The sequence below is a fragment of the Monodon monoceros genome, unplaced genomic scaffold (genome assembly GCF_005190385.1).
Source record: "Monodon monoceros isolate NGI ecotype Baffin Bay Population unplaced genomic scaffold, NGI_Narwhal_1 Super_Scaffold_21, whole genome shotgun sequence".
Taxonomy (NCBI): Eukaryota; Metazoa; Chordata; class Mammalia; order Artiodactyla; family Monodontidae; genus Monodon; species Monodon monoceros.
In genome coordinates, this window is record NW_021703778.1 from 14732756 (window position 1) to 14756688 (window position 23933).

The 23933-nt window shown below is 36.7% G+C and overlaps 1 protein-coding gene across 4 annotated transcripts in view; it reads right to left on the minus strand.

The window, feature by feature from the left end:
- Positions 1-927: 927 nt before the first annotated feature.
- Positions 928-23933, minus strand: part of PLXDC2 (plexin domain containing 2) — a 406453-nt gene continuing 383447 nt past the window's right edge. For 3 of the 4 annotated variants that reach the window (XM_029239268.1, XM_029239267.1, XM_029239269.1), the window contains exon 15: positions 2404-2905. In XM_029239268.1, the coding sequence (XP_029095101.1) occupies positions 2789-2905 (117 nt within the window). In that variant the 3' untranslated portion in view covers positions 2404-2788. Of the gene's footprint in view, positions 2906-23933 lie in introns of all 4 variants that reach the window. The other variant, XM_029239265.1, reaches the window with a different exon arrangement.

Consider the following 23933-nt stretch of genomic DNA (forward strand, 5'->3'; position numbering starts at 1 on the left):
CTTGACTCTTAGTATCTTTACCTATTCACTAAATGTTTTTACAAATAATTAAGATGAAATAACTGACTTCCTCTGTAGCACCATTTATCTATTTCTCCAGAACGTTGTATGTGTTCCTTTGCTATTCATAATTTGTAAAATTATTTTTATTCTCTCTCTACTATGTTCATAATATATTAAGTAATGTACAGATGCACCCTTTCTAATACATAATATATGTAAAGTCCAAAGCATCAGAGTCCATTCTGACTTTCCAGAAACTTTGTGTATGTCTGCTCTTCCTTTGCAGTAAATGGGCACAAAGAACAAACCAGAGATATAGAGTAGAATGAAAGTTTCATGAAAAAAAGGGATTCAGCCAGCCTTTCTCCTTACCACTAAAAGATTCATAAACAACAGAAACCTCTTACAACCTTTAACTTTGGGTTTGGTTGGGAAGTTTTTCCACACTTCAGCAGCCCTTTTTACTTCTGAAAAGTTTTCCCTATTACTGGGTGCTCTAGTTCATTGAACAATTTAGAGTTTATGTTATTTTACAGAATTGTCGATGTTTTTGAATCGAAAATGGAAGACGAGCTTAGAAAGAAATAAAGATAACATTACTACTTCAAAGAATTGCAAAAGGAGTTGGATATATATATATATATATATGCATGACTTATATAACTGTCAATCATCTCCTATTGGAAGCCACACCTAACACAAAAGCCAGTGAAAGAAGCATCATCTTATCCTAGAAGGAATCGTCTATGTGTTCCTTATGTCTTTGTAGAGTACCCGTTGCACCAGTTACATTGGCAAGTCATTTGGTTATTGCTAACTGACCAAACCTACTCCACAAGAAATAAGTTGGGTTATTTCCTATAAACTGAACGTAGCTATAGCAGAGAGATTGTCATCACATCCTTCAATCACCTTGCTTGTCAATTTTTTTGCAATTATTATCTAAGCAGTTTAGGAAAAAATTATCACCCTCATCAGGTACTTAAAAATGTAAAGCAAAATATACTTGATGGAAAATGGCATGAGTTTACATCAGACAATTGTGATGATAAAATATGATACTCTGTCAGTGGACTGATGTCATTCGATGTAGACATGTGTATAGATGCTAAGTTGGTAGTAAAGTGCTGCTTACGAGACATCTCTGCTTCTTGATACCTGAATCTGCAAATGTTGGACACGGTACCCTACAGAAACCAATAGCTTCTTGGCACAAGACGTAAGTTTCATGGGTCGAGATGTTGATGAAATTGTACACACAGTACCTGAATTTAAACTTTAGGAGCTCAGTATATATATTAACCACTTTCCTCCTCCAGGGATGAATTTCCTGTCTTCATTCATGGGGAGGTTTCAAAATCTGGACTGTGATTATGGGCAAATGACAGATCCATCTAAGGAGCTTTTTGCATCTGCTTTATTTCACCAGGGAGGGAAGGGGTTGATATAAATGGGAGAGCAGATCAAATAGGCAGGAAAATGATGGGCACTGCAACTAATTGAACCACTTCTGCTAAGTGACATAAAAATATTCTAATATTAAGGATTATTTTACAACTCTATGGAAGTATGCAGTAATGCATCTCGCATTTGTTTTGTCTTGGTGACAAAATGCACTCTGAGTCACAAGAGCCTGCCTTGTGTTAGTTATAAACAAAAATATATTTATATATATATTTATGTAACTACTATGTGCTTTAAAGAAAATTACTGTATGATTCAGCAGGGTTCTTTCCTTCTTTATATCGCCAGGGATGTGCTGCCTTGAATGGCTTCTTAGATTGGAATCGACAATGAAATGGGCCTTTTGGACTGAAACGGCAAAAAGTAAAAAGCGGAAACAAAAACCCCACGTGTTTAGAATCCCTTAACATTTTTTGCCTCAAAAACGATTAAGGAACTCTTCGTATTGTTTCCTTTTGTTTCCTTCAGCCAAGAGCAACTGTGGCTTCGTAGGACTTCACAGTGGGCGGTGGAGGCAATACTTCTTAAAACAAATCAGATGTTTAACTCTGAGGCAGGGGAACCAGAAGCCTCCTTTGCCTCTCCCTCCTTTCTCACACTTAGCTAAAAGGCTGCGATTCTGTCACTGCTCATAGAGTGGGCAACCAGAACAAGGAAGACGGAGGCGGAGGCGGAACCTCCAGGACAGGTAAAAGATTCATCCTGTAAAGTGATGAACTTGTTGGAACAGGTGGGTCTAGACCAGAAAAACAAAACCCTTCAGCCACATGTCTGGTGAAAAGACAGAAAAACCTCTTATTTTGTGTTTGTTTTTGCTCCTGCATCGGCTCCTTTTCTCAGCAAACTGAAATATTCATCATTGCTCTTTTGAGTGAATGGGTTCAGGCTGTGGAACACAGTTATCGGAGAAGAATATTTGAACCAAGGTGTAGATCCCTCGTGAACTAAAGCTTTATTATTTTTTGTCTTGATCCCTTTGCAACCCTGTACCTTAAGCCAACAGCATTGTAATCTTGTCATATTTCTGATCAAGTCCACAGATGTGCTGAGTGAACTATAGAAGTCATTCCACTAGGGAATTCTATGTTCAGTGGTAATTGGTATCCTCTATAAGTTTTAGGTTTTTTTTTTTAACCCTTCCTGGGCTGGGCTTGTCCAGAAATCTCATCTCCTTCTGACTACAGCAGCTTAGGGCTCCTGTGTGTGTGTGTGTGTGTGTGTGTGTGTGTGTGTGTGTGTGTGTGTGTGTCTTAAAGGTATAGGCAAATTTTTAGTCTTAACACCTGTAAGCCAGCACTGGTGCTGTTCTGTCCTAGAAATTTTAGCACTGCTCTGATACAATAAAACCTTCTTTCTCTCCAACTGGTTCAACCTCAGCATAGGCAGGATGGCCAGAACCTCTTCGAAACTTCATCGCAGGCCATCTGCTTGGGCGTCTCTGAAACAGGAAATGTAAAATAGTGAACACCAGGGCGATGGTCATATCATAAGAAAAATATATTTGCCAAATATTTTAGATGAACTTCTGATTTAAATTTAGTAACATATTAAATGATCTCATTACTGCCACGGTTGGCATTATACATGCTCAAAGCCCTCTCCATTATGGCAGTACCAGAGCCTCCCAGGTGACAGTCCCTTGGCCATACCTCCCCCCATAGGACTGAGAGCTTCTCAAAGGCATGGTTTATGCCTTATGCATATTTATGTCTAAAAGACTCCGTAAGTGTCCAAATATAACTAAGCAAAAGTGAACGGTCATAAAAAACAAGTCTTCTTAATGTATAGCCACTGACACTTTCTCTTCTCTAGAAGTTAATAATGATATCATTTCATTTCACTTATTAATTCACTCAAAAACTTAAGGCCATAAAATTCTACACAGTTCTTAGAAGTGTGCTTCAAATTTGGTGCTGGACTTCCTAGTAAAAAAAAAACCTCCCCCCAAAACAAAACAAAACAAAAACTAAAAGATCGATCACATTAATATTAAGCTAAGACTTCCCGTAGATGTGACTTTTGTGTTTGAAAATTAACAGATGTCGTGCCCTGAAAACTGAGTCCAACATCAGGGGGCGCAGACAACCTCAAACCTATGTAAATAATTGCACATGTAGACACTGGTCCTAAAACACAGGTTATTTGTATTGACACTTCTCCCCAGCACTGGGTCCATCAAATAAACCTTCTGTGATTTACAAATAGAAGTGCTAAAATGAATTATTAAGTTCCAGGAGCAGAAGACACTAAAAGGCATTTCGCGGCCACAGTGACACCAGAAACTATTACTCCATTTATCAGAGTGCTTGCAATTTTGGAGTAAATGAAACGATAAATATTAAAGGAAGTTTATTTCTATCTAAAGCACTTCAATGTGAAAAATGTTAAATATCAGTGTAGATATACAGGCATTTAGCAGCTTTCTAGATTTGCCAATTACATCCCACTGTCATGATTAATGGCTGTAACATCAGGCAGGAATGACTATTAGCTCTACCTTCTGGAAAGATACCAATCACGGTCATTGCATCCTGCCTACTAATAATATTATGTACTGTCTATACAACATTATGTGGTCAGAATGCTTTATATTTATTAGCTGATTAAGTCCCATGATGCAAGTGAAACTGAATTATCTTTACTTTCCAAGAGAAGAAGGTAAACCTGAGAGGGCTAAAGGGCAAAATAGCGCGTCTTTGTTGGAACTAAAAATCATCGTCAATGGAAATATAATAATCGTTCCTAGGGAGATGGACCCTGTAATTTATGGTCACTCCTGTTTGCGGGAAGATGCCAATAGGCTCACTCTTTAAAACCCCCACTCTGGTTTCAGTTACTTCACAACTGGGCTTCTTAGGGCACAGCTGCCCTGTCTTTCTCTGAGTGAAGCAGCACCACTAAGTCTGTTCTGAAGTCCCACCTTCCAAGGCCCACCTGGCCTGTGGGTCCAGCGGGCAAGTACAGCCCTGTGAAGCAGCACAAATTTACAACTCAGCACATAAAGACACTGTGCTACAGGTGACCATTAAAAAGGAGTGCGGATTATCATCAAGAAGACAACAGACAGCAGGTGCTAGCGAGGATGTGATGGAACAGGAGGGAATCCTTAGACACTGTAGGTGGGAGTGTAGATTAGTCCAACCACTAGGGAAAACAATAGGGAAGTCCCTCAAAAGGTTAAAAATAGATGATCCAGCAATTCCACTTCTGGTATATACCCAAAGGAAATGAAAACAGGAGTTTGAAGAGATAAATGCACTCCCATGTTTATTGCAGCATTATTCACAATAGCCAAGATATGGAAACAACCTGAATGTCCATCAGTGGATGAAAGGATAAAGAAGAGGTGGTATATAGAGTGGGATATACACAGTGGGATATTATTCTGCCATGAGAAAGGAGGACATCCTGTCATCCGTGACAACATGGATGGACCTTGAGCACATTATGCTAAGCGAGACGTCAGAGAAAGACAAGTACTGTATGATATCACTTATGTGTGGAATCTAAAAAAGTCAAACCTAAAAGAGTAACAAAAAGTAAAACAGTGGTTACTAGGCAACGGGGGGTGGGGAGATAAGATTGATGGAATTTAAGGGTATACGCTTGTAATGGGTATTAAATAATATTGTACTATATGTAATGCAATAAATGTCATTACAACAGCAACCATATTACAATATACAAATGTATCAAAGTAACATGCTGTATGCCTTAAATTTACACAACTTCAAATTTATCCAATACAAAAAATAAAAAGGAGCACCATTAATGAGAATGTTGATGGTGATGCTTCTGAAAGTTATATTTTATTAAGCTCTTAACCGTATTTCATGCAGTTAGTAGGTAATTTACATACACTATCTCATTTAATGTGTACAACTCAATCATTTACCTTTCGCACAAACCTAAAAAGCTAGCAAATGGCAGGTCCAAGATTTAAAATGAGATCTGTCTACGTCCAAAGTTAATTCTCCCCGCTGTAGAAATTAGTTCTTAAAATTCAGTAGTTTGTGTATAACCTATCTGAAATTTGTGAACATGGCTCTATTTTTATTTCAATCTTAAACTATAACATTACCAACAACTTCAGGGTTCTGTTAATAAGTCAGAATGACTAAGTTAATAATTCTCTTAGGTGAAAAGATTGAAGGATTATTGATAATGTTTATCATGTTCTTTGTGAACTCATCATAGAGGTTCTCAAAATTGAAAGTACAGAAGTAGTGGACAATGGAGCTTCCTCTGTTAACCCAGCACAGACTTATTTTCTGAATTAACTGCATATCCTTAAAGAAAATTTCTTTTGATTTACCACTACTCATTGTAGAAAAAAAAATATCCCAACAAGATTTAAAATCACTAGAGATACTACCACCCACACATAATTTGGTTCAACTATCAGTGTACATCACTTGTATGCATTTCTAGAAACATTAAATCATTGCAAATACTGTTTTATGGACTCCTTTATTTCCAATTAAGAGCACGAAAAAATTTATGAATTATCCCTCTACAAAATTATTTTAAGTGTCTGTAGAGCAAACTACTTATAACTCAATATGATTTATACAGTCAATTTGATTTTGAGATTTTTTTTCCAGATTTTTTGATAAAATAAATAATGTTACAGTGAATACTTTTGCTGCTAACCTGATGGGAATAAAATTATTGGGCCAAAGAGAATGCACAAATTATTTACTAAAAACGCCTGAAATGTCTAACATGGTGCTAGATGCCATGTTGAAGGAAATATGACCAAAGAAAGGTATGAAACATGGTTTCCACATGGGAGATAAAAACCATTTCAGGGGAAAGGGATACATTGAGGTAAGACTTAATAAAGGGCTCAAATAAGCATTCTACAAATGAACAAGATAGAATAGGTATAATCCAACTACAAAATTATTCAAGACTCCTATTTGTGCAAAACTGAAAATTTTATATTTACTCCTAGAGTTTTTGACCAGATGAAAATAGAGGGTATTTCCCATAATAATATGGTAAAATTTACAATGAAATCTAATAGATGTCATGCAGCTGGGGTTTTAAACATTTGGTCCGATTTTACATTCTTTTACAATTCCTTGATATCTCAATTCTAGCCCTAAAAATACCAAACAGAGTAATAAATTTACCAAAATTCTGCTTCCTTTCTAGAATGCTTTGACATATCACAGATAAATTATATGATCTAAAATAAATCACTTGATTTCTCTGGGCCTTTGTTTCCTTATCTGTAAAATGATATCTGAGGATTTGTCCTCTAAAACTGTAGGATCCTTACGCTTGCTTCCCTGAGATAACGGACTTGAACACCGGAGAGAAAAATTATTTAAAAGCTCCTCTGGGTCGTGGTTCTCCTGACCATTGTCCCTCCTGCCTTCCTGCACTAACTTTTAGGATCCCTAAATTTAAAGGAAATCTATGTAAATTAGTCCTGACGTCGTTTTCCTAGGTCAATCTGTAATTGTTCAGAGATTTCCTTATATAAATGAAAAAAGGGGGCAGCTCTGTGGCTTCCACAGAATGACTGAATGTTTAGTTCTCATAGAACAATCTTTAAGGTTGGTGCTATAATATGAGACATCTATCCGATGGACAAAGAACGGGCATCATGTCTGGCTCTGCCATGAAGTATGATGGACAGGTCACAACCCAGCACTTAATACTTTTTTCTTGAGGCTGAGACATGTCCAAATCTGTGTTCTTTTTAGAATGGCTAATTCAAATTGTTACAGAAACTGATGGAGGGGGGGGCACAGGGTCACATGCTAACAGAGCAGGATCTATGCTGAAAATGGAAAAATTCGAACCAGACTGTAATGTTAATTCATTACAGAGATTCAGGGTGTCATGCCTTAAAACAGGACTGGGTGTAATGCGTGGGTGATCTCTAATTTCATTTCTGAGAATTATTTATGCGATTAATCAAATTCAGAAGTAAATGTTCACACTGATATGTTGGCACTGGGGTGGGCCGTGAAAGCAGGTATTCTCCCTAATTACTCCTTCAGAACTATTAATTGAACAGTCATCCAGATCTGTCTCAATGGTCTGTGGCAAGATAATTAGCTGAAATATCCACAAACAACCCTGCAGGGTACCCTCCGTTAGTAGTGTAAACAACACTGCAGCTGGAGACCTGTCTTCAGGCTCGGAGAGCAAAGTGGATAGTGCTTTTTATGGGTTAGATGAACCCTTGAAAGGCAGTTACTAGGCGTGAGTGTGAAAGAAAAGGGGTTAATTTTGAAATTCAAGGCCCAGCTAGAAGACACCTGTGGTGTCTGATGGTGTTTGACAAGCACTTGTTCTGAAATTTCTAGTGTTTCTTCAGTAAACAGTAGGAAGTGGAAAGAGGCTGGGATCCTGAGGCATGGACAGCATCTCGGTCCTGTCACTTCCCAGCACAAGACTCAGGCACAGTCCCATGTTTTGTTACTTAGCTTCCCCATTTGGAAAATGAAATGAACTGGATGATTGTTTTCTCAAGATTTTCTTTTCTTTTTTAATTAAAAAAAAAAAATTAAGCCATAGACCCTTTGTTCCAATGAAATTTTACCTGGAAGCCCAAACAGGATCACTCAGAGTATAGGTCTCTCTTCACTGTGATGGAGGAAACCCTGCTCACACACTCCCTGAGCCCTGGGGGGGCCTATGGATCCTATACCTTCTAGAGCATGTTTTTGGAAACTATAGAATGAAATCTGCATTTCTCACACTTGCAGATAAATCACAAGGGATCTTGTTAAAATGCAGATTCTGATTCAGCAGGTCTGGGGAGAGGCCCGGGACTCTGTGTTTCTAACAAGGTCCCAGGTGATGCTGATGCTACTGGTCAGTTGGAACTGCAAGGGAAATGCTTCTCTACAGTCTCTGTAATCAGGAGCATTCTTTAAAAGTGGGGGGAAGAAAAAATTTTGAACTTTAACTTTCCTTGAGTCTCCAGTGGATCTTTGTGGAAATTGACGTGTTCATACAACTGGGTCAACCTTTCCATATTTAGCTTTGATCACTTTTGACTGTCCAGAGGAAGGGAATCTTTTCTCTTTTTCATACTTCTAAATACAAATTATTCTCTAATCTCCTTATTTTGTGTTGAATATTATTTCAACACAGGTTACTTTCAGTTATAAATCTGGGTTGCCAGATTTAGCCAGATTTAGCAAATAAATCTACAGGACAACAGTTAAATTTGAATGGTAGATAAACAATGAGTAATTTTTTAAAACTATACTTCCTGGGACATATTTATGCTAAAAAATTACTCATTGTTTATTTGAAATTAAAATTTATCTAAGTGTCGTGTATTTGATTTGGCAAACCTATCCATAGGAAAACACAATATAATGGCTCTGGGCCCTGGCCAAACTTGCAATCTAATTAAAATAAATGACTCCTGTTTGTGGCTGTGTCTCTTTGCTTCATGAATTGTAGGTCACTTTTTTCTTAAAAAGAGTAGCTCAAATGGATTTGTCTATCTTTTGGTGTGGCCAAGAATTCTAAGCAATAATTCTTGTGTGAAGCAAAGTCTGGGTGTTGTTTTTTTTTTAAATTTTTATTGGAGTGTAGTTGATTTACAGTGTTGTGTTAGTTTCAGGTGTACAGCAAAGTGAGTCATTTATACATATACATATACATATATCCACTCTTTTTTGGATTCTTTTCCCATATCGGTCATTAGAGAGTATTGAGCAGAGTTCCCTGTGCTATACAGTAGGTCCTTATAAGTTACCTATTTTATATATACTAGTGTTTATATGTCAATCCCAATCTTCCAATTTACCCCTTCCCCCTACCTTACACCCTGGTAACCATAAGTTTGTTTTCTACATCTGTAACTCTATTTCTGGGTGTTTTTTTTACACATTCTCTACTCATCCTATTTTGGTTGCTCTTCCTCACGTAGAAGTTGTTTTACTGCCCTGCAGTTGCCTCTTTTCCAACCTAAAATTACGACTTGCCAGTGGTCTGTTGCCTTCATTCTAGAACTGTGCAGTGGATAATCCTGAAGAATTAGTTAACACAACCATAGTTAATACATGCCCAAGATGAAAATTTCCCCAAAGCATGTGAAGAACAGCTATTTACTGGGAATAACAAAATCATCATATTACTCACATAATTTTCCAAAAGCAAAAGTATTCTTAAAGGGGGAGGGACAGATCGGGAATTTGGGATTGACATGTGTACACTGCTATATTGAAAACAGATAACCAACAAGGACCTACTGTATAGCACAGGGAACTCTGCTCAGTATTCTGTAATAACCTAAATATGAAACGAATTTGAAAAAGCATAGATACGTGTATAGGTATAACTGAATTACTCTGTTGTACAACTGAAACTAATACAACATGGTTAATCAATTATACTTCAAATATAAAATAAAAATTAAAAAATAAAATGAAATCAAAGTGATTCTCTATTGGCTCCTAAATTAAGTACAAATTCTTTAATATGGGAAGAAAGATCTTTCAATCACACAGCTCAAACACTTAATGTCCATTTTTTTTTTAATAGCCCAGTGGATTTCAGACATGACTAAAAATAATATTACTTGGGGAGATTAAAGAAAAAGTATTGAAGTCAAAGCCCACCTTGGCCAACTGATTTAGAATCTGTCGCTGGGGCCCAGGCAGGTGGAGTTTTTAAAAAAGTTCTTCGGGTCAGTCAGATGCACAGTGAGGGTTGAGAGCCACTTTCCATGTCTACATCCCATGCCTTCCTACTCCGAGCCTTTGCCTGTGGTTCTCCCCTAAACTGGAATGCCACTTACTTCATCATTTTTACTTATACAAACACTATCCATTTCACATTATTTCCGAGAAAGATTTCTGGATTCCTACCTACAGATGAGAAGTTACTTTTCATTCTCCTGTGTTGTCTGAGACATTTCCTGATATTCTAGCTACATCTCTCGTCACATTTTAGCACACGTGGTTGTTTATGTGGTTGCATACATGTACTATATGTATCTGTCCTTGGCGTCAAGGTCATATCTGTTCAACTCTGAAATAGCTGTGGCAGTGGTGTACTGAAGATATCTGACATCTGGAGTAGATCCTTTTTGTAACATCTGCCTCCTCTGCAAGACAACATTATTTTCAGTCATAATCAGAAAAGGAAATGAATAATAATAATGGCCAGAAAAGAAGCAGACACTGAAAACCTTCCTGTTTTGAACTTCATAGATATAATCACACCAGCAAAAGACATTACAAATAAAAAACAAAACAAATATTACTGTACAAAAAGGGAAGATGCAAATGACAATGTGTTTTTGAAAAAAGGGGGAAAAGACAGATGAGGGAATATTGCCGAATGAGTGAGGACCAGATTCAGAGAATGATTTGCACTTTGCAATAATAGAATTGAAGTAACCCAAGTTCTTTTTCTTTGTCTTTACAACCATAGTGCCATCGTTCTTCCTTTTGAATCTACTGTTTTAACACAGATGCGTGTAGTACTCTGTGGGTTGGAGACCCATTGATCCTGAACACGTACAAGGAACTCCAGATGGAGTCATGATTCAAAAGAATTCATTTATTCTCTAAATGAATGCATGCAGCTGAGTCGGCTGTGAGGCGCCAAGCGTGTAGCTGGGAGTTCTCTGAATTAAGTTTCATGTAGAAGACAATATTCATCAAAGGGAAAGTAAGAAAACTGCGCTCAGTTGAAGTTTACATATATGCTGTTAGTAAAGCTCAATAGTGACTGAATCAACTCTTTAGACCTTAGATCAGCAAAAGTTTTTAACACAATTTAGAATTTCAGGTACACAGTGATAATAAAAATCTCACCTTTTTAAGTTAGTTCTATTGTAATTATACCATTCTCTATAGACAATGCGACCCCTCATGACCTGCACCTGGGGCAGATTTCTCTCAAAGCCCTGCCCTTGGTTCCGCATTGATCTACCATGTCTAGCAAAGTGTGATGCACAAGGAGATTCACGCGTGTTCGTATAGACTTGCACAGATCTTCTACAGTTTATGCCCCGTGACTCAGCACACCGAGACTTTTTTCCTCTTTTGACTTCAACCCATTATTGGGCATTTTGTTGCCCCAAATAAGAATGACTGGTTAATAGTGACTATTAGCGCATTCATGTGGATATAACTGCATTCAGTCAGCCAATAAAATTTCTATTTAAGCACCTATATGTAAAACACAACACTAAACTTAAGGCATTTAAAGTATATTAAGGGAAAATAAGGTATTTGCATACAAAATCTTGAATACGCTTGAAGCTAAAAATGCAGACAAGGGATTTGATTACTCAGTATAAGGTCAAGTATGTGCTGAAAGTATTTAAAAGTAAATTTTATGAGTTTGGAGGAAAGAGCTCTTCTTTTGGATTTGAGTCATCAGAGATGGTTTCATGAGAAGACTGAACATGAAGATAGTGGACAGAATGAAACTCTCAGTGCAGACTGCAGGCTGCTTGCCACTGGTTTTTTGCGCTTTGTTTTTCTCCTCTACTTTATCCCCTCCAGCAACTTTAATAACTTCAACATTCTCTTCTTCAGGATTCCTCCTCAGTCGTTTTGAAAATATCCACTTTTATCTCTTCTATATTGCTCATTCTATCTTATCTCAAAACACCCACCTCCAAGGCCTGGCCATCTCATGGCACGCACTACCTCTAATTCCTTTAAATTAAGTTCTCTCATCCTTACCTTAAATCCTCATCTCCTACATTTTCCTATTCCAGACCCTAAGCTGTCACAACTACTGCAGAAAAAAGTTACATATTCATGTTAACCCAGCCCCAAAGAATTGAGGCAGGAGATAGATGGGCCCCAGGTTGAGCAAATGGAGTTCGTCCCCTTTGGACAGAAACTCAATGATAGCAGGAAAATTGGAGAGGCTGAGCCCTGCCCAGATAAAAGACAAGAGACCACATATTTCTCATTCTGGAAGTCAAGGAGACCTTCCCAACTAGAAACCTCCTTGGAGGTCAAAAGGGGCGTAATGTCAATTTATCCATAGGCCTCTTTGCTGGAATCCATCTTGGCTAAGAGATGCACGTGCACACATGGGAGAATCCTGAGATGTACCAAATACGGACTCAGAACCAGGCAAAGCAAAGTGATTGGCCAAAGGAAACCTGGAAGAAATGCCCCATATAAGTGATTCAAACTACCACGAGAGCACGACTCTCTCTCTGAGTCCCCCCCATGTGTCTATCCACATGTACTCTTTTCCTCCTAATAAACACTTTGTTTCACTACTTTCCGTCCTTGTGGGAATTCTTTTCTGCAAAGCCAAAGGGCCAGGGCCTTGTCACTGACCACTAGTCTAGTGGCTAGGATTCGGTATCTCACTGCCGCGACCCGACCTCAATCACTGGCCAGGAACTGAAACCCTGCTTCAAGCAGCTGGGGGCCGAGGCCACCTGAGATCAGAATCCCACTCTTTCAATTGGGAACTCATTGATTCATTCACTCTTCTCTTGTTAAATCCTCATGATACACCCAGACTCCATCCAATCCCAATCCGTGCTGTCCTCTCTCAATCTCGTATTTCATCACCCATTTTTACTGAGAAGATGAAGCCATTAAGGTGCTAACCCTTTCCCCTCTCTCTTCTCTAAAGCCTTCATATCTACTCATCCTTTCTTCTTACCTGAAATAAAAAGATAGTCTTCCTCCTTGCATAGTTAATTGCATTTCCTACTCAATCCTGTCTCTACTTCATCCTTCCCTCCTTCCCAGGCATCTTAAAAAAAAAATCCGTGTTTTTCTTTACCTTATGCCTATACTCAACATCAGAAAACCAAAAACCACCTTTACTTGATGTGTTTTGTAGCCTCATTACTAAATCTCTCTTGAATGTCTGACTGGACCCACTGCCCTCACATTACGCCACCAGTTTTACCCCCTTAAATCTGATGTCTGCTCCTTACCTTGAAGCTGTGTCCTCACGGGTGACAAATAATCTCTTTGTCAAGTTAGTACCTTTCTTCTCTTCTAATTCTTTGGTGTCTCTAGAGCCCTTTATACTGCTGCCTACTCTTCATTTTTGATACTTTCCCTTGACGGTATATTTTCTTGCATCTTGGGTTTTTTTCTTTTGTTATGCCTTCTTTTTTTTTTCTTTTACCTTTCACACTTGTCTCCTTCCCCGGTTTATGAATGCTAAATTTTAACATGTCCTAAGGGAGCCACGAGCTCTCTGATCTCTCTTCCCCGTAGCATTCTTTACTCTCTTGGGGTTCAATTCTCACTATTGTAACTTGCACATTTTCTCACTCGACTGCTTTATCTTAATCCATTCCTTATCTTCAGTTGCTTTTTTTTTTTTTTTGTGGTACGCGGGCCTCTCACCGTCGCGGCCTCTCCCGTTGTGGAGCACAGGCTCCGGACGCGCAGGCTCAGCGGCCATGGCTCACGGGCCGGGCCGAGCCGCTCCGTGGCACGTGGGATCCTCCTGGACCGAGGCGCGAACCCGTGTCCCCTGCATCGGCAGGCGGACTCTCAACTGCTGCGCCACCAGGGAAGCCCTTCAGTTGCTTTTTTGAAGAGGCCCAATTGTGATTTGACCATCAGCTCAAACCAAACATGCTTAAAATCCACCCCCATCACTTTCTTTCCTAAACTAACTTTGTCCTCTTATGTTTCTAATTCTGTGGCTAGAAAATTTAATTTCCCCGTGTCTCAGCTTTCGTACTTTGGAATTATCTTTACTTCTTTCTCTTCACCCCACACATTCGATTCAAAGAATCAGGATACTCTCCCCACCTTTACCATAAATTAGCTATAGGAGTTTTGGAATTGCTTAATTTCTTGGACTCTCAGTTACTTTCTCTGTAAAACAGGGATATAACAAATGCCTACATTTACGGACCTCATTGAGAATCAAAGATAATTAATTGAAAGCACTTTCAGACACAAAGCTTTAAGCAAATGAAAATGGCTAAATTCTATCTTCTGCCTTCACATGGCTCTTGAAGTAGCCCCATTCCATTCCTTCTATTAATACCCTAATTCAGCTCGCAGCTCTCACCTCACACATGAACTACCGAGACAGCCTTCTAGCTCTCCTCTGCAGGTCTTTTCTCTCTTCTCCAGCTGTCTCCAGCCCCCTTCCCCAACACCGTTTTCAACTTCTACTCCTTTATTACATCACTGATGCTCACTGCCCATAGAAGGAAGCCCAGATTTTGTAGTTAGTTCTTCAAGGCCTGTCACATGTAACCTCCATCCACATTAAAGCTACTCCCGGTACTTGTCTGTAGATACCAATACACAGTTGAATAAATCAATCCGTCTTGCCCCTTCTTGATTTAATGCTTTTGTAAAATCATAACATACCCCTCATCCATGTGAATGGCGTCTCCCCTTCCTCTTTGCTTAGGCACAGCCTGGCACTCTTTTGAGACTCTGCTCAAATACTGCCTCTTTAATGAAATTCCCCCTGATTCATCTCCCTCTCTTTCCTAAGAATTTTGCAGTGCTTGCCTGAACTATTCAGCATGGAACATACCGTTGATGTTCCTTGTATTATTACTAAATTCCTATGTGGCTATTTGGTCCTTAAAGTTTTTATGTTCTATGATTCCACCTATATAATAAGCTGGCAAATATTATACACAGGGTGACCATATGACATCGTCCAAATTAGGACACTCTGAGAGCGAATGGGAGAACTAGTAACGACTTACATCAGACAACAGACATAAACTGGGTTATATGTTTCCCCTAGTTGTAACTCTGCGATATTAAGAACATCTACCAGATTGCATTTCACAAATGGGAGTTTCAGTTTTGACTGATTTTCCATGATATGAGCTGAGAAGATTCCAGGCTTCTTTGGTATTAGCTTATAATATTATGTTGATAATGCATTTGGCAGTATCTTTTGATTTTTTGAACCACACTGCCATGAGTGGCTGTCGTCTACTAAAATAGAGTAATAATTTGCTATTAGACAGGCAATTTACGCTGTGGAAAAGTAATTCGCAGTTGAGTGTGAAAACAGGCCAGGTCACTGGTGCCCAGTGACTTGGTTAAAAGACAAGATAATGCTGCCCTGCTCATAAATGTTCTCATAAAAGTCGAATGTGAGTTAGTGTTGATCTGTACAACAATAGGACTGGCTGTGGTCCCGAAGAGGCTGTTCTCATAAAGTAACTTGTATCTGGAGCATCACTGTGCTTCTCAGTGAGGTGAAAGAAAAGTGGCAAGTTAAACTCTAATCAGCCGTGACCTTAGGAATGGCAGGTCATGAGTTATTTCCTGCCCTAAAGGGATTGCATGCTTTAATCTACATTTAATCACAAGATTAGGAAACAACCCAATTGAATGCTTTATGCCATCAAATCCAAGGCTGGACACTATTCATGGGACAATTTAGTGTAATGTTTATCAATCAAGCCAGGACAAAAATAGATCTGTAATATTCGACTGGTATTTCAGGACGTGTTTAATTTGTATATGTTTAAATACAATTAAAAGGTTTAGAAACATTTTAAAAGGCAGATAGCAAACTTTTTACCTATTTAAGTTACCATAGAAAAATAGATATGCATAATAGTATATCTCTTTTAAATTTGAGAAACTCGATCTATTTATTTTGGAATTTTGGATACACACTAACTCTTTTCAAGTCAATTGAGAAATTGAAATAAAAAATAATGATGATCCTACCCATAAAAAATTGAATCACTGTGTTGTACCACTGAAATTAATATAATGCTGTGTATCAACTATACTTCAATAAAAAAATCAAAAGGGGAACAATATGTATGGCAGAAAAATAAATGTTAAGGAATATCTGATGTACGAGATCAATTGAAGGGATATTACAGACGCATTCATAACTGTTTTCATACAATGTTATAACTGACTAATATCAGTGTTTAATCGTTCCTTACTTAGAGCCTCCAATGATGTTCATTACTATCCTTTACAAAGATTCCTGTAATTTCCACAAAAGCTTAGCTGAAAGTGCAAGACATGCATCCTGTGATAAAGAAGTAATGAAAACCATTGGAATGATACTATGTGAGCCAGGTTACAGTCCTGGAAGTAACTGCAACGTTCACAGCATTTTTAAAATGAAAGAAAGAAATAAAAAAATCAAGATGTCTGAGATAGACCAACTAGAGCCTATAAAAATGACTCTTTTTATTGCACAATCAATGGTATTATATCCAGGGGTTGAGAAAATGGTTTGTGAATTATTTAGATCACTCTAAATCACTTTTTCCCTTCCTTTTTATCATTTGGGTAACTCACCAACATTCGCATAAGAAAGGAGGGTAGGTATGGGAAATAAATGAACCTCTCCAATAAATACAAGGGAGGAATGGGAAAAAGATGAATACCTCTAATAAATTTTGGTATTTACATAATTTTTGGCTAAGACTAATGACCATCTTTTAAAAAAATAGTGCTTTTAACACTATGCTGATGAAGGCAGTTGGGAGTCAGCAAATTTGGTTTTAATTCCTGGTTGGATTACATGAGAGGTTAAGGAATTGACCAAAAGTCACAAAGTTAATAAATTAAAAGCTAGAATTTATGCAAGGTCTGTCCTCTTTGCACTGCACTCTTTCTACTGCATTTAACTGGTTCCTGCCTCTGTTACTGTCACGCACTAAGGCCTCAGGCAAATCACTTCCCATCTCATGGGAGGTTATCCACACATTAGTTGTATGCATTTAAAACACACGGTGAATGACTCAACTAAAATATACCAGTAAGATTTACATTAAAAATATCTTACTACATCATCTTAAAACATCAGTGCTGCAAATTCAAGAGTTATTTATATTTCCAAGTATACAAATGTTTATTCAGGGAAATGAAGTCTAATTTCTCTTTAGGTGAGACATGTAATGCAAAAGTTGTGAACCACTGCATTTGATTTTTGCCTTAACTTTCCTGCTGTCTTCAACTTTCTATCATTTCATGATTCTGTTTATTGAAGTTCTACTTGGATTATTTTAGATAAAACTATTTATTCCGCAAATATTTATAAGTATTGTGCTTGTCCTGGGGATAAAAACAATGAATGAGACAGATGTGCTGTCCCCTGGAGCTACTATATGGTTATTAAAGTTCACTCAGAAGTAAACTAAAATAATACAATGAGGGAAGTCTTTCTGATTTTGTTTCAAAGACAGTGCCTTGAAAGAACTGATCAGTCAGTTCCACCTGCTAACCAGAGTTAATAGAAAATTATTTCAAGTCTCATAACCTCTGGTTACTTATTTGTCCCACTGAAATATCATAAATCATTTCATTAAAAAAATAGATATATACTCAGTTTTTCCAATTACACTAAATATATTCTGCTAAATAGATTTTACAGTTGGTAAATAAAAATTTAAGTTCAAAAACATAATTGTTTAGTTTTTTTAAATATATTTTACTCTTCCTCTTCTGTACTCCTGTAATTTTTATAGACAATATATGACTTGTATAACTTTATGTTATTATAGTTTTTTTCTCCAATAATTTCATTTCTTTTACATTTGGATTTGTCACTATCAATATATTTATCGCCTTGGTTTTCTTTCGACTTGAATTTGTTCAACATCGTCAGTGGTTTTTAGTCCATCTGGTTCCTTTTTTATATACTTCTCTTTCTAAACAAATTCTAATGCAATTATGTTGTTTGTCAAAACATACCCAGCCCAATGATTTTCCCTGATATTTCATTATCTTAATGAATTTATTAAGTGGCTTTACATCCACTAGATGGTAACTATTTTCTCTATTAATAATCCTTCTTTTAAGTTTTTCAATGGCTTAATAAATTGAAGTTTATTTCTTGTTCACATAATAGTCCAAGACAAGTGTTCCTATAGGCAGGCAACTTCCTTCCATGCACGGATCAGGCTTTTTTCAACTTGGCTTCTCCAGTCTCTTGGACTGTGTATCCAGTTGATGGAAGAGGACGTAAGGTGTGTAAAAGACACATCCAATTCTGAAAGCCTTGACTTAAAAGTGGCACACATCACTTACTGTTAGTGATCAGTAGTCATATGGCCACATTCAGATGCAAGAGAACCTGGGAAATGTAATCTTAAGTTGCATAATTACTCACCAGTCACAAATCTCTACTACGGAACTGGGAACACAAATTATGCTGAACAGTTAGCCATCTGTGTTATTCAAATTTACCTCTTTTTAGTGGCTTATATGTGGCCCAGAGATTTACAAATATAAAACACTTAATACAGTATATGCCAGATCAAAAGCAATAATAAATGATATATTACTACTTGTAACATTATTATTTTAACACTCAGTGAACGGGAGATTAGAATGTGCATATATAAATTATGCACATCATGAATATACATAATGTATAATTATTATATAAATTAAAACATGCATGTATAAATTAGCAGCTGCATTTGCTTTTTAAATTAAAGTATACTTGACATATAATATTAGTTGTTAAATTAGCAATTGCATTTAAAAATATAAATGGAGTAACATATAGAAAAAATATTGTGAACATTTTCTAAACAATTCCAAAATGTTTGTTGTCAGGTAAAGGAAGCTGAAACATGAGATACATATTCCAGCAATAGCCACCTTCAAATGTACAAAGGACAGTCATATGGGGAAAGTGTACAGAAGTTTCTGAGTGGTGCCAACTGAGTTCACAAGTTCTTGTTTGATATCTCTTTTGTCACTTTGTTTATTTGAAGCTCTTCTCTAATAGATTTCTCAGGAAAAGCTCATGAAAACAACATTGCCAGACTCTTGTTTGTTAATAATAGTTTACTGTGCCCTTTATACTTGAAAATTAGTTTTGCTGGATATAAAACCTTGGCTTACATTTCCTTTCCTTTAATATTGTTACCCCATTTTCCTATGGCTTAAAAAATTGCTGTCAAAAAGTTGATGATTATCTAATTCATATTCCCTTAAAAGTCAGGTGTTCCATTTGTCTAAGTGCACAAAGGATTTTCTTTCTTTCTTTAAAAAAATCATCCTGTGATTTTAGTAAAATAAATTTTGTTAACCAATTGGTTTTGCTTTGGGTCAATAATCTCAGGTACACACTGTCTTCTTTCAATATTTAGATTTTTTTTGTAAGTTGCAGGAACTTTGTAAAAAAAATCATAGTTTATATAATTTTTACATTTTGTGTTTACTTATTTATTGCTTTGGTTTTCCTCTTTAGGGATTCCTATTATCCACATGTTGGGTCTTTGTAAATCTTCAATATTTGTCATTATCTCTCAAATCTTTTTTATCTCCTTCTTTAGTTCTTTTCAATTTTAAACTTTTCTTTCTTTTAACCTTTTATTTCTCCTAGGTCACAAAAGTTGTGTTTATTTGCTCTTCTCTTATTCTAGTTTTTTCCTCATTTCCAAAATGATTTTTTTCTTTTATTTCTGATTTTTTCTTTCATTTCTAATTCTTAAGGATGTTCACCACATTTTTTAGTTTATATAATGCCAATTTGAGTTGTTCTTTAATGTTATACATCATTTTCTTAATGCTTTTTAGCTAGTTTTGAAATAGTACTTTAGAGTTTTCAGTAGATTTTTAAAGGCATGTCTTTCTGATATGCTTTCACTGACTGTAGGGATATATTGGGTTGGCCAAAAAGTTCACTGGGGTTTTTCCGAACATCTTATGGAAAAAACTGGACGAACTTTTTGGCCAATCCCATAATTCTGCTTTTTATTCTATTTAAATTGTAGTAATAGCAGGGATTTCACCTCCATATTTTTCTTCTGCTTATTTTTATTCACATTTGGTTTCTCTGAACTTTCAGAAAGAGGACTGGCTGAAGTAACATCAATAGTTTCAGAGTTCTCTCTTCTGTTGTTCTTCAATTGTATTAAAAACATATGATGGCTTGCTCTCTGATATTTCCTGACTCTGCTTCCCTGTATAACTTTAAAAGAACCTCCCCTGACCCCTGCTTTTAAAATTTCTGCTGTCTCTATCCTACTCAATTCTGAATCCACTCCCAGGGTTTTGTCCTAGCGTGGGCACTGTCATGGAAGATGGCCCTGGCAGGTCAATTTTGAGAATTCTTCAAACCGAACCACTCTAGCTCCTTCAGAAATTTATACATAGGGCCTGTGCACTCACCTGCAACCGGGGTTGGCACTTGCCCTTCCCATTTCTTGCTGCTGTTCTCACATTAGCCTGCTGTATTTTCTAGTCAATGCCTATTGGCTATTTTGTGGTTCTCCTGTTTTCATGCCTGTTGGACACCTTGTTGCTACCCTTTGCTTTCTTGCACACAGATATGGACAACATTCAGGTCTTGTGGATATCGGTGGCTTGTTATTATCTGCTGTATTTGAGGGTTCATATTTATACTTTGGACATAAGCTGTCAGCTGGTTTTGTTGTAAATGCTGCCCACAAGGTTTTGACTTTTACATGCAGTTGTTCTGTCTGTTTTTATCTGGATATTTTGGAAGCAAGACATTTATGCTGCTACCACCACTAGCAACTTCCTAGAAACTTCCATTAGTACTATCTTTTGATATTTAAAGGACTTTTTTTTCTCATTTACTGTTAAATCACATCATTTATTACTATAAAGTCTTTCACAAAATTGATTTGAATGAAAATATCACTGAGAATACTTTAGTCTTATACCTACTTTTCATTGACAAATAAATAAAACAGGCAATTGTCCTACTATGTGCTGAGGTAAATGAATGACTGAATATGTATATATATTCACATATATTAGGCTCATAAAGGCAAGAAGGCAAGGCAGATATTTATCTGTCTCTTTACTACTTGGAGGTCAATAAGGGATAATGATATATTGTCTTAAGTGGAGATTCATGGAGGGAAGATAACTAAGTAGCTGCGCTCTCCTCTTACCTCCTCCTGATCGAGATTGGGGACCTACACTCTGTTCTACGTCAGGGAAACAGATTTGCACCTGCCTGGAATGTGACTCAGCTGCATCATTTACTGCACATGGGAGTTTCAATGTGAATGAAATCTGTGTTTTCTATAGTTAAGAGAAGGGTGAGAATAAAAAAAGTACTTTGCCCATTAGCAGTGATTATAATGTGAAGATGTTAATGATCACAGATTGAAATAAAATAGGAATGGGAAAAATGCCAACTTAAATTTCAGAAAAAATTTTTAAATGAGAATATTAAAAAATTCCCTAAGGCTTCTTTGCAGTGTGAGGGAAGGAAACAGAGTAGCAGAAGTGATTTTAAGTGGCTGGAGCTTACATGTTATACCAAAAGCTCTCAGAATAGTTTAAATCTTAAGAGAAAGGGAGAAAAAGATGGAGATAGAAAGAAAACCACAAACGAGTTTATTTCTAAGTGCAAAGTGCCAAGTATGCTTTGCTTCTCCTACCTATTTAAAGAAGTCATACATACTTACTTGTCAACCTCACCTCTTCCTAAAACTTAAGAAATTCATTTGCTGAGAGAACCATGGGAGAAAGCAAAACAGCACTTTGTATCTCTGGCTCTATGTTACTTTATTCTATTTCAAGTAACCCTTACTGGGAAAGATTTATTTAAGGCACTTTGTACCGGTTGTTACTTTCCTGATAAATTCCTTTGTTTTTATGCAGACCTTTAACTAAAGACAAACTGGAGCCTTGCCTGTCCTGCAGCAACATGAAGATGAAATCTACCAACTTCCTTAAAAGGTGAAGAGTTGGTGGGTCCCCTCCCCCTCAGAGTGTTACCTCACAACTAACTATATTCTCTGGATAGGAGAACTATAGTCTTCCTTGTAGTCTTGTTGTGTGGGCATGAGTTTCACTTTTTCACTTTGGGTTATGAAAAATTAAGGTGTCTTCAAAAACTGGGAGATTGTGTGAGCAAACACATAATCATGCTTTCTAGTTTACTTTGCCATTTTTGTATTTTTCTGAAACATATACGACTTTGTGGGTGGAGGGGGCACCAGAATATTCAAGATTTACAGGGATAGAACAAACCTTAAATTCATTCGAGTGCATACACATATATAATGCTTAAATACACTCTATGAAGTCCTGAATAAGGGGCCTTCTTGAATGCTTAAGGACCTCTGGTGATGAAAAGCTCATCACCCCAGAGCCTCTGAGTACCATCTCTGGGTACCTCTGATTATTAGAAAGTCTATATTTAGCTCATATTCCTATCTTCATAGCTTCTCCCCAGAGACCCTCATAACCATCCTTGAGATCCATCCAGAAGAAGTTAGACACCTTGTTCATGGGATAGCCTATCAACAGTGGTGGGAGCTACCATGCTCCTCCTCCTAGACTTTTCTCAGCTAGAACTTCTCCTTTCATTCATATTCCAGGCATGAGTCAGAAGCCCGTAATAATCATTCTCCTCTAAACACATTTAAGGTTGGGTACGTTCCTCCACTGTAGGGGTACACATCACTTTTGGTGAGATGCCTTCCTACTCTTCATGAAACATATGACACATTTTAAAATTGAGAGCCATATATTATAAATTACAAATTTTGAGATTGCTTTTCACTAAAATTCAATGTTTTTTATCCTCACACTACATCAAATTTTCTCCACATTAAACTTGTACATATTCAAGATGCAAGCCCAATTACCAGATACTGAATCACAGATATTTCAAGGTCAATGGCAAGGAAAACTTGAAAAACTAAGATATGTGACATAAATTCAGATAGAAAACAAAAAGACCCTGATATACAATTAAAAGAAGATTATCCCTTACTACAATCCTAGAACTTTACATTGCACTGAGATTTAGAATAATTATAATAAATCTATTTCCTTTTTATAGAAAAAAAGTTTTCTCCTTTTAACAGAACAAATATCATTTCCCCTTTTAAAGATTTTGCCAAGGATAACACTGGTCCCAGAGTCAGTGTTCACAAAAAAGTTTTTTTGAACAGATGAATGGCTTTCTCATTAAAATATAAATATTGTAATTAGCTGAAAGTAGAAACAGAATAATTCTGACTCTATATTCCCTTACTATATGATGTAAGAAAAGTTGTTTTAATTTTGAATTGAAAATTATTTTGTTTATATTAAGAAAGTTTTCATGATAGCATCACCTCAAGAAAATAGAGCAAAATAATCTTAATCCACTTGCAAATTAAAAGTACTTTTGCCTAATCATTTCTAATGGAATTACAAAGAGTATGATTACTTCTATCATTTAAAATACATTTCTTTATATTTCTGTTCTCTAGATTCTGAATTTTGAATCTTCTAAACTCAAATTTTAAAATTTCAATTTTCTTACAATCACAAATAATTCTAGTATTTATTTATAAACCAAAGCATGTCATGATAATCAAATTATTTAGTTTAGTTGTTTTGTATTTCTGTCAGAAAAAATTATACTATGTGGAATTGGTGGAAAAATAATCTATAATTGAATAAATTTATTATTATTGCAATGCAATAATTATTGCTAAAATTAAAGTTTCTATTATCTGTCTCCACAAATAGACAGACTTGAGTATTTATTTTAACAAAAAAGTTACCAAAATCACAAGGAAGAAA